The following is a 12,227-nucleotide window of genomic DNA, read 5'->3' as shown; positions in this document are numbered from 1 at the left end:
GTCTCCACCTTTAATTAATTATTTTTACCCTTGCGCGTTCCGTGTATTGAGAGCGTCTTTTCTCGACATTACGTGAAATGAGTTAATTAAAATGATGCTTTTCGCCACGAGAGTGGCTTTTCATTAAGAATTGGTGAGAAAATAAGAGGATTGCTTTTGTTTTTTGTTACCCAAGAATAATTACAGTTGGCTTACTTCGGATTTATTGCATGATTTATATGTTAACATGTGTTTTGTAGGCCATGCGCTTTTTGAGTTTCGTAACTATTCTGTTGTTCTTTCATCTTTAAATTTGGTTTTTTTTTCTGTTTGTGAGAGATTTTTCCAAATCAACGAATAAAAGATCGGCCAATAAGTAATTTTAATGTTGAAAACTTTACGATAAAATAAAGTGCATTATGGGGGGCAGAAGCCGGAAGATTTACCGAATGACTGCACAAGTCATGATGGTCTGATTGATCAATCTTACATTAATGGTGATTTAATTCAATAGTTATACTTAAATGATATATATAATTCGGTTACAAATTGTGATATTTTTCAAGCCATGTTTTAAACAAATGTTATGAAGGCCAAGTATTATTTGCGATATCATTTATACTCTCCAAATTCTCAAGATCAACATTATTGTCTGTGCTGCTCAGTTCGGTTTTGATGTGATCTGGTCCATGATACGGGTTTGGATGAAACGGGAATATATCAAGTTAGGTTACTATCACATTCAATATCTATACCCTGGTTTTTAAACCAAAGTACTTACATCTCTTTAAGTAAGACATGAAGTGTCATATGAAAGAGTTTCGTGTGACGTGAAAAAGACAGCATGCTAATTTAAATCACGTGATTTGACCCAACTAAGCTAGCAACGCTGTAATTTCAAATCGGATTGGCAGTGACATAAAACAAAATTCAGAAATTTAATTAACTTAATAGGTTATTTTTACAACGCCTTTATAATCATCTTTGATGGGTTAGAAAGAAATATCGTTAATTACTTCACTGTCTACTATAGTCTTTTGTATGGTTTAAAAAGGTATATATGTATGTACATAAAAGTACAAGTTATTTTGATAAAATTGTCTTACAAACAACTTTGAAGATCGGAAGTTTAGTGCATTTTTTTTAATATTTAAGTTGATAATAAATGTATTTCAACAGAAAGTACGATTTGAACGAAATTCAAGAATACACTAAATGTGATATTTATTCAGTAAACATTGTCGTATAAAATTTACTCACGTATAAAACTATTATTATATTATATTATAGTCGATTTATATTATAAAAATCGTTCATACCTGAAACTTATTTTATTTCTTGGTACTGGTAAACAACACAATGTTGTTAGGTGCATTTTCTGTTATTTCTTATATTAGGCACAACTTAGTTTGACATTGAAAAGCAATCATTTAGGGTTAAGAATAAGCTGATGTAAGCCGAACTCTATTGTTACACCCTGATTGCAATCTTTTCTTTGACAATAAAATCGCATTACAGTTGCTTGCCTATGTCTGTACTCTTCTCGTGAAAGGAATCATTGAAGTAAAGTATCGACTGTAGCTATAAATACATGTTCATAAATGAATGTCATCACTCAATTGTAAACAGGCATTAAGAATATGCGTATAATACTAAACTATTTAAATTTCATGTTTTGAAGGTAAAAAAATCAGGATAGTAAGTAGAGATGCTGAAAATTCATTGTATGCACTTAAAGTATAACTTAAGTAACTTGCGTATCATACAAAACAAAATGATTTGACAATTTCCTTTGGCAATATAAACAATTGTATTTCCGGTTTTTAAAAACCATGAACAAGATTAAAGTGCAATGTTTAATATTGATTATTAAGTAAAAACTCTGAAAACCGGACCCTCTGAAAACCGGAATCTTCTGAAAACCGGGCCATTTTAAAAGTCCCGTATTTTCTCCTTATATGTTCATTGAAAAAATCCTCTGAATACTGGAACCTCTGAATTCCGCAAACCGGACGATTTTCTATGTTTTCTAATGCTGAACATGCATAAAAAAAAAATCCTCTGAAAACCGGACAGCAATTTAAGTGTTAACGTTCTGTGTATTTTAATGTATCGTAAAACATATATAATCTCAACTGTTGACATGTTCAATTACCAATTAACGATCACCTTTTTATCTATGCAGGTGTGAAAACACTTGTCAATGTGTGTTAATTTCTTAATGGCAATTAAATTAAAGCTCTTTCATCATAATTGTGTCTTTCACTGCATAGGAATAATTTTTCAAAATGTTTTAATTTTTTTTTAATATAAAATGTCTTAAACTAAAAAGAATTGGGAAACTTTTGTTAAATGCTTCCTGTTTTGCTGAAAATTTTGACCTTGAAGTTATGTTTGTTTGGATATTAATTATATGCAAAAATAGTAATACTAAATTCCATCGATTACGTATTTTAAAAGCCAATTAAAAAGATTTATTTCAGACAATGTGTTGTTTATTTTTTCTTTTTCAGAATTATATTCATGTATTTGCATAATAAAAATACTTAAGACATGTAAGACATTTATTGCAAAAAGAGATTAAAATATGACTTAGACAAAAGGGTTGAAAAGTAAATACAAAATGATTGAACAAAGTCATTGTTCGTCATTGTTCAAACACATCATAATTATCAATAAATGTATTAAACCTCTGAAAACCGGAATCCTCTGAAAACCGGACTTTTGGTCAAGTCCGGACAGGGTCCGGTTTTCAGAGTTTTTAGTTTGTATAGTTGTGAAGTTGTGTTGTTTTCTTTTCTTTAAAAACATAAGGAATGAATAGGAATCATTTTGATATTTATATATTATTACATTATATTAAAGAATTATAATATATTCATTGACTATAATATACTTATAAAAGAATAAAGCATAAAAATATTGTTTAAATTTTTCCTAGTGGAAATCAAAACTGCGTCGCACTAAAGTATATCGAGCTAAGCACACATTGACTATTGATATATTTAGGAAATATCTTGTAAATGTGTCAGGTAAAGTAAGGGTAGAGGTTACCGTCACATTGGACTCAGATGACTTAATGTTACATCATTGGTTTAAAGCGAACGCAATATCTTATTTTGATATCATGTGATGACAGTTTGCAAAAAAAGAATACGGTCCTAACCACTTAATCACAAGGTTACAACCTTGTTTATGTTGATTACGATAAAACTGGGTGCGAGCGGAAGGAAAAGGGCGATAGAATGCCCGAAGTATGTCCGAATTACTCCATTCTGCATCACGAATGTTGTGAAGTCGTGTTTGTTTTGGCGTGAAAGAAAAACTTCCCAATAGGGTCTAAGGGTGTACAAACAGATGTTTTCAAGGATGAAGAAGAAAATATTCGTTTACTGTCCCTTAACATTTCAGGAATATTTTGCTACATGTATGATAAGAGAATTTAACTTATAGTCTCAACATTTAGATTAAGGTTATATTGTTTTATTAAAGATATTTTACTATAGTTTTCCCCGCCTTTTCCATACTTTTAAATTGCAACCTCGTTGAAAAATTAATGTAAAAATAATACCCATCGTCAAATATACTCTAAATCTTTCTAAACAATATCAATGTTATTCAAATGTGAATGACGTTGACGAATGAACACTTGCAGACCTTTTGTCTTTTCTCATTTAAGATATTGTTTTCTAACACAGCGATGTGGCCAAAAGCCGATGGCTTCATCTATAATTACATTCCGAAATATTGTTGGTTAGTTAATTGTTAGATCTACTTATAGAAATTTTGAATCTGACCAATGCTAGAACCTCGATTCGACAAATGTTTCCTCAAAACTCGTCAAACGGCATATGGAAAATGCTTCGATATTGTACCTAATTCGCAAGTCAAATAAAATAAATCAAATATTTACCAAAACGTAAAAGCTTACTAATTCTTCAATCAAAAGAGAACCATTTAGTTCAGAAATAAATAAACAAATAACGTGACGTTATTCGTGTCAAATCATATCAAACTTTCTGAAAGCATTTTGATTTCATTCAAAAGATAATTTTTGACAAATTTGTTTGATTATTTATAATTGATATGACTTTCACAAATATTGGCCGTAATAGTTCATTGGCTATCTTGAAATGTGTTTACGTTTACGTATATAGAAAAACTGTCTGATAAGCTGTGTCTTAATATTCAAAACTTTTAGGACTCCCTCGTTGAGTAATAAAGAAGGCTTGACAAAAATGTGTAACATCCAAAAACATGCGAGTGATTGAGTGCAAGTGCTGATTTTTTTTGTTTGTAATCGGTATATATAAAAGAAAAAATGAAGAAACGGGCATTAACCCTATCACCTTTTAAACAAACTCAGGCACTGGATTGCAACTAGGAGTAACATATATTGAATGATATAAGATGGTACAACTATATGGAATTAATCTATATGTAACAATTATCTTAGTGTTAGAAATTTTTCAGACATCTGGAACGGACTTGCCTCACGAAGGTGAGTCTTTGTCAGTTAATGAGAAAACAAAAAACAATGAAAGTTGTTTAGTAAAAAAATCCAGAGAAATATAATAATTAAGACTCCTGGTAAATATAAAGAACTTGATAAAGAAACATTTTAGACAACTGGCGGTAAGTGCCACCTACTTTTCTATCAATTTTGGTATTCTGTGACAAGCAGACTATAAATATTTAAGAAATTAAAAATTGAACTGTATTTTTATGTGACTATTATTCGCGAAGAAAATATATTGTAACTGCAATATTTTAGCTGAGATATCCAACAACTGTCTTAATTTATGATTCTGATTTTGGCCGGACAAAGACATAAGTGTAATGTCTATTATTTTATATGAATTTGGTAGTATGGATCATGATGATATTTTCATAACACAAGTTTGATTGAAAAACAACAACATAATCTATATCGGCATTAAACAGCAATTAATTATGTACCACCGAAATCAGAACAACGTTGTATATTTCATTTTGTAAAAAACATCCGCCATCTCGGAAAGGAGAAAGGTATATTTTTCAATTAAAAACGCAAATGGCTTTAATTTCAATATTATGTGCATATTTTATCACTCTTGTTTTCTCGGTTTCGATCTTTAAAAAATAATTAAGACAGGTGTATTAAATGTACATGCATCATTTACAAGATGTTTTATTATTATATTGAACTTGCACGAGGGTTGTCCAAAAAATTCGTGCACTGTAGTTATTATCGTAAGAGTTATTAATAAAAAGTTATGAATTATATATCACATGAAGCGGAAATCTGTCTCAAATAAGAAAACAAAAGAAAAATCATTGTAACCGGCGTGTCGTGAAAAAGAATCATCATACAGCTACCTTAGTAAACGAATAATACACATAATACATCATATGTCAATTGTTTTATTTTAACTCAACAAGCAGAACATTTAACACAACTATATCTTGCTTGCCGCCTTGCCAGCTCCATGATTCTAAAGCCTAAACAGAACATAATATGCATAGTTTGGTAACAACAACATATTTTAATAGTAAAACATTCAGACTTTTTTTTTCTCTGAAACAGAAATCAAAGCGCATAGGCATTTTGCGTGAACGAATTCCTTATAGACTTCTATCAAGGTTATTTAAATCGCGACATTGGCTTCAGATTTGGTCACGCCTATTATTTATATAGATACATGTGGGAAATACCTGGAATTATTTTTCATCAGATACCTTAAGATCAGGAGTAAGATTCCAGTGGCTTCTTCAACACCAAGTCTATTCAAGTGATTTCCTTGAGTGAAAAATTCTTAAAAGGACATGTTGCCTAAAATCATGTCTTTCTTCTTAGTAATAAATATAAAACTTTTATTTATAGACTAATGTGTCAGATCATGGCGGTATTTATGTTGCATGTACCATCACCCTGTCAGGACATTTCATTTTAAGTTGGTCAAGGTCAACAAGCTGGAAAAAACTTCAAGCATTGATTTTACAACTGTATCTTTTGCGTTGAAATCATTTCTTTTGTTTGTTCACATAAATATTCTTATTTTAGAACTCTTGATCTAATGTATTTCAAACAAAGCAAATGCAGAGCAAATAAAATAGTTTATACAAGGACGATACAGGTTTTATTGTTCAGCCACATGCACAAGCAAAAATGAAACACGCTGTAAGCCAATTTCTCAAGGTGCATGTTACGTTACTTACATATAGAAATATCAAACTAAGATGTATGTGTTTCCAAAGTTTATATTGTTGCTTTGAATCCATTTATTTCTAAAATCTATTTATTTCTAAGTCAGCTTTAAAGAAAGTATGTGATGGATAAATGTTTATTCTTCAGAAGAATATTTTATTCTCTACTATCTAGGGGGAACGAGAATATTTTAACAATTTTTTAGTTGAAAACGCTGAATGAAGCAAAATCAAGTGCGTTGTGTCTGTCAAACTTTCGCTTATTTTCTTTCCAAATTGCAACTATGTTTTACAAAAAATATTTTCAAGCTGCATACACCAAATGAAGCGGGAATATTAGGAGCTTCCAAATTAGCGTAGTTTGTTTACAAATGAAGGATACGACGCAGTTCTGTATCCCATCTCATTCAAATTATTTTGAATTTAAACTTACATTTTTTTTGTTTCACTTTCACACGATTGCAAAAAGAATGATTATTTGGAATGCTATGTTTATTTGAATCTACGCAGTTGAATTAATTTAATTTTAGCTAATATAATTTATTTTCAACAATAGCATTCATTTTATTCAAAGCAATGAAATTGTTGTGAAAGTGAAAAAAAGAAAGAAAAAACCCAACAACAAATAATATACTATAATGAAGGAATGAGGAAAGGTAATTAAATCGCCTGGTCAATAAATTGGCGTTGTTTTCATTTTATAATGCAACATAAAACTATAAACGAAAAGTCAGGTGATGTGTAGTTATAGAGTCATTTTAGAGACAACTTTATGATATATTTTGTACTTTAATTATTGTTAGTTCTCACTTGTTAACCTCTTATGCCTTAAACATAAAATTATGAAAATGCAATATACAAGTTTAAGATTTTTCTGTATGCTTCAGCTTGGAATGATGTGCGCCTTGCAAATGGCCGAACACCATTTGAAGGACGAGTGGAGGTCTATGTAAATGGTACATGGGGGACAGTGTGTGATGACCACTGGTCATCATTTGATGGTTATGTCGTTTGCAGACAATTAGGTTTCAACCGTGAATTAGAAGTATTTTCTCAGGTAACATAAAGATCAAGTTGGCATACCGGCCAATTAGGCGGAAAGAAAAAGCATCGGTTGTTTTCAGATTGTGTTCTTCAAGGAAGCAATGAACGATTTCAATTATATTTGTCGTGGACATGTATATCAAAAACCATTCATAATCATCTGCAACTATTTCATTCAAAATCTGATATTTCTATTGTGACATTTAACTGAAAAGAATAGAAAGAAAATGTAGATAATTATTTTCCAACGAAATCAAGAAATTAATAACTGAAGCCAACAAACGAATCTTATGTATATATTTAATTCTTTAATGAAATCTGTAATTCAGTTCTTTACAAATAACATAATTGATTATTTATGATACAGGCACAATTTGGTGGAGGTAGTGGACCGATATTTCACTCTGATTTACAATGTACAAGTAGAGAAAATAGTCTTGGAGAATGTCCAGGACTTCACGGTAGGTTGGTTTTAACATATTTATTAAAGCTCGATTGCGAAACAAATTCTTTCAGCTTATATTGATCACTTTCGAGTCCGCTTTCTGGAACCAACCAGTACTGGTGCCACATGAAGAAACATGGTCGTGATCAAATTAGGGCTCGAACCCATGATCCTTGAGTCGAGAGGCAGAGACCCTAACCACTAGGGCACCGTTCCCCTCACGTAAGGTTACACTCGTTAGTTTAGTTTACACAGTTTTCTCTTGCTTCCCAGTACATGTTTACAAATATATTGAAAGTATAAGATAAAAGCTAATTGTTCGGTGAAGCCTTTTTAAGAAATGAAAATTAGAAAAAAATCTACAAGGGCATTAAACAATTATTTCAATTTTTTATCTAAATATAAGAATGGATTATTTGCATCATTTGTTACTATTTCAGTCATACAATTATGCATTGTATTTCAACATGTTCAGAAGTTAGATAAATATTTGTTTTGTGACCAATATTGACTGCACGTCTAAGACCTCAAGTGTACTGCTCTTTATAAGTAGCAAATAAAGCCTAGCATTTCATAATCTAAATTTTGTGTAAAATTGTGCAGATTATGAACTTCGTCTTATGATTTACTAGAAATAACTGACCGACATTCGTAAGCAAAACTTAATTTGTACATATTGTAATATGCGAATTGTTGAAAACGAATTCCATTTGCAGAACAGACTGAGAAATAAGTACATTCAGCAATTACTGTTAACGCGCGTTCTTTAATCAAATTCAAAATTTTATTTTAAAAAATCACCAAAATAATTATTAAGCACATTTATTTCATTGCATTTCTTAATATAAATGAAACTTATTCACATTTAAATTTATCTTGTACTGTACACAGACACTTGGTATGTGGAGCTCAAAATGCATTTAAATCCCAAATAAAATGTATATTAAATTTTGTCAATTCCAGCAGTTTTAACGTTGTCCTAATAAACTGTTTTTGTAAGAAAATGAGAATTTAAATTTAGTCTACTTGAATTGTAAATGTGACAATAAACATATTTTCTCTGGATTATTCAGAGAACAACTGACTTAATCACAGTTGATCAGGCCAATTCATTTACTCATTACAATTTATTTTAGATCCCACAAAAATCAATTGTTTACATAGCGAGGATGCAGGAGTAAAATGTATGCCTCCTTTTGAAAACCACGCATTAAGTGAGTAAACTTTTATTTGATACTATTAGCAACGGTCTTTGAATTAGTTAATTTTAATTTTATGGTTTCGTTAGAAATATAAATAAAGGAGCATACTAAAGTTTTAAATACTTATTATTAATGAAGTGGAACAAGAAAATAATAACTTTTCTCCATAATTTCATATCGGTAACCATTTTCAAGATACTGTATTCCTAGAAACTTTCGCGTAAACAATATTTCGCGTTTTTCATAATGATGGCGTTCGCTGCGGAGAAAAACTTTCGCGCCATCATAGAAGAATATTTGCACCTTTCCATAATTCATTTTGCTTAACTTATTCAAAAGCAATATTAGAATAAAATATTTATGTATTCATTTTTTTTTCTATTTCAGTACCAATACGGTGCAGGGACAGCCAGTTCAAATGCCCAAACCATTCAAAATGTATACCCAGAAAATGGCTGTGTGACGGCAGACACGATTGTGCGAACGGGGCAGATGAATTGCCATTATTCTGTAACAGTAAATAGAATTAAGAACGTTTGCCCTTTTTGGAAATAATGACATTTTTTAAGAACGTACATAACTGCGGAGTGGGATTAAAAATCCAGTAGGTTTTAAGCTGGGGCCTCACCTCCTTTACTTTTTATAAGAAAATAAAATATCATTTCAAGAAAACTATTGGATTAAAGTGACACAGCAACGAGTTTCTAAATTTTAAATTTTTTCGTCATGCATGTCTTTCATATTTTCTTTCTTCAGGAGAGTGCGGTATTCAATTGGTTCCACCAATAGCACATAGAATTGTGGGCGGGAGCGATGCACAGCCTGGTTCATGGCCTTGGATGACATCATTAAAAATAGAATTTCTAGGTGGGGTATCAGACAGCCATTTATGTGGAGCAACTTTGATTGATAAAAATTGGGTTTTGACAGCTGCGCATTGTTTTGATTCGTATGTGTTTACAATTGCAGTTTTATTTTTATTCCAATAATGATAAAGTAATATAACACCCCTTTAGTTTTAAATCAGAATTCATTGCAACAGGTCTTTTCAGTAGTAGCAAAAGACGCGCCAATCATAATGCACAGATTCGATTATACTAAGTTCAAATTCCCTCGCAGGAATTCTTTGGTCTATATTTTTTATTTGTTTACTAAAAAAATAGTAAATCTAAAACTCACTTGTTGGTTGTTGTTGTTGCTCTTGTTTATTTTAGGATACACGAGTAACATTTGCAGCATAGATATAATACTACTGTTAAACGTAAAATTCACGTTTTAACACCGTAATAATTTTAATTGCTTTTTCTATTTAAGATACTCGCTAAAATCATTGTCCTTACGGGTAATCGTTGGTGACCAAAACAACATTCATCCGGATCCAACAGAAAAAGCTAATACTGTTCAAAAAGTTTTTATTCACAGCAAATATGTTAGAGAGACACACGAAAATGACATAGCATTGATTAAACTTACACATCCTGTAGACACAAGTTCGTCCTATATTAAGACAGCGTGCCTTCCAACATTTGGAGATGACGAATTCAATTCGTCCTCAAATTGTTACGTAACAGGATGGGGCGAAACTTTGAAAGGTACGTGACATATATATAAACCAATTTCTCGACTACTTAATTGACATTCATGCTGCAATGTTCTTCATATCTACAATCTAAAGTACAGAATGTAAATATTTTACTGAGATGATATTTTCATGCTATTGACTTTTTATATAGGAACAAGATTGACTGGAACGCTACAACAAGCGATGGTACCCATTTTGAACAAAACGTTATGTAATAGTTGGTATAATCAGTCTGTATATGACAACATGTTATGCGCCGGGTACCAATTTGGAGGCATTGATGCTTGCAAGGTAACAATATTATAAGCTAATATTGAAACGGTTAGAATAAGTAGTTACTGAGGACATGCGGGTTAATAAATGTTACAGCATTCTCCCTATTATGTCCCAGATTATGTTAACTAGGCCAATGCAATCACATGGCGTTGAACAACAGACACGTTGCTGAATAACTTGGCTTACTTTTTTCTACCAAACAAATAACGCTAAATCCAACCAAATTAAGAAACAAATTCACTTGATTATTCAATTCTATGAAGCTTTTGTTTTCTATTTTTTTAAATTTTATTTCTGGTTACAGGGTGACTCAGGAGGTCCTTTATCTTGTGAAAGAAATGGTCGATGGTACGTTGCAGGAATAATCTCATGGGGAGAAGGGTGTGCGCAGGCGCAACATCCGGGTGTTTACACAAATGTTGCTCGGTTTACATCATGGATTGCAAATGTTTTACAAAGAAACAATTATACTATAAATGTATCCGAAATGGTAGGGTGAAATAAAACAAAGTGAAAAATATTTGTTAATCTAAACGATATTGTTCCAACTAATTTTACTCTGAATATTTGAAATGTGAGACATAGTTCCATTAAAGCAATATTGTAACCCCAATTAAGTATGCTCAAGTCGTCAAATGGTATTGACTAGTGTGAGACAGGTTAAGAAAGTCGTTCCGTATTTCAGAACAGTGTTGTTTTGGTTTGAATATACTTTTTTGGTCCATCTTAACAGTATGGTGGCTGATTTACACCAAGTCGTGTTTTCGCTTCTCTGCCTCCAAAATGCGAAATTACGAATGGGCGAAGTTTCTTCGTGTTTTCGCTTTTTCGGATTTTCGAGGCGAAAAAGCGAATATGCGACAGAAGAAGGGCGACAACACGACAAGTAAAACCTGTCGTCTATTTGCATTTCATCGGTCGTATTTTCGCTTTTTCGCATTGTTGTGATTTCACTTTTTCGCATTGTTGTATTTTGACTTTTTCACATTGTTGTGTTTTCGATTTTTCGCATTGGTGTATTTTTACATTTTCGTATTTTTGCCTTTTCGCATTTTGAGGCGAAGAAGCGAAAACACGACATGGCGTAAATCAGCCACCATAAAAATTAATCGGAACGTCCTCGGCTATTATATGTAATAAACTCGGAGTTAATACGGATTGAAAATAGTTCTACCACGTGGTTTCAGAAACAGAGAGTGTAATATTCGATAATGGAAAACGAAGATAAAGTCTGTTTCGGATGATTGAAAATATGTCTGATTTAAATATGCCCACTGATGTAGAATTTTAAACAAATCCGACTTAATGTCAACAGGTTGGCATTTTGTACTTTCTATTCCTACAGACATAATAATAAACATATAAATAATGTATCGTTTGCTTTTGTATCCATGAATTCACTTATTTTAGGTGTACTTTTACTTGGTATATGCATCAAATTACTATCTGTTTACATGTTTAGTTTCATAGCTCGAGGTCCTTATCCGAAAAATCGATAACGCGAAGAGATGTC

At 31.6% G+C, this 12,227-nt stretch overlaps 1 protein-coding gene across 1 annotated transcript; it reads left to right on the top strand.

Moving 5' to 3' along the window:
- The first annotated feature begins 4,208 nt into the window (after positions 1-4,208).
- On the top strand, positions 4,209-11,881 carry LOC132724273 (neurotrypsin-like). Its single transcript, XM_060709107.1, has 9 exons — positions 4,209-4,480; positions 7,053-7,222; positions 7,577-7,670; positions 8,791-8,868; positions 9,244-9,372; positions 9,613-9,805; positions 10,171-10,448; positions 10,590-10,729; positions 11,019-11,881. The coding sequence occupies exons 1-9, from the start codon at positions 4,390-4,392 to the stop codon at positions 11,211-11,213; spliced, it is 1,368 nt and encodes a 455-aa protein (XP_060565090.1). The 5' UTR covers positions 4,209-4,389; the 3' UTR covers positions 11,214-11,881.
- Positions 11,882-12,227: the final 346 nt, after the last annotated feature.

Source organism: Ruditapes philippinarum, unplaced genomic scaffold, assembly GCF_026571515.1.
Source record: "Ruditapes philippinarum isolate M1 unplaced genomic scaffold, ASM2657151v2 ctg11846_1_1_1_1, whole genome shotgun sequence".
NCBI classification, from domain to species: Eukaryota; Metazoa; Mollusca; class Bivalvia; order Venerida; family Veneridae; genus Ruditapes; species Ruditapes philippinarum.
Note: the sequence above shows the minus strand (reverse complement) of the source record. Positions and strands in the feature narration are given on the sequence as shown.

Bases quoted from the DNA above. Each gene is read 5' to 3' on its own strand.
- LOC132724273 (XM_060709107.1), top strand. From the start codon at position 4,390: ATGGTACAACTATATGGAATTAATCTATATGTAACAATTATCTTAGTG. The intron at 9,373-9,612 runs GTAAATAGAATT...TTCTTTCTTCAG, and splicing joins ATTGCCATTATTCTGTAACA to GAGAGTGCGGTATTCAATTG. The intron at 10,730-11,018 runs GTAACAATATTA...TTCTGGTTACAG, and splicing joins GAGGCATTGATGCTTGCAAG to GGTGACTCAGGAGGTCCTTT.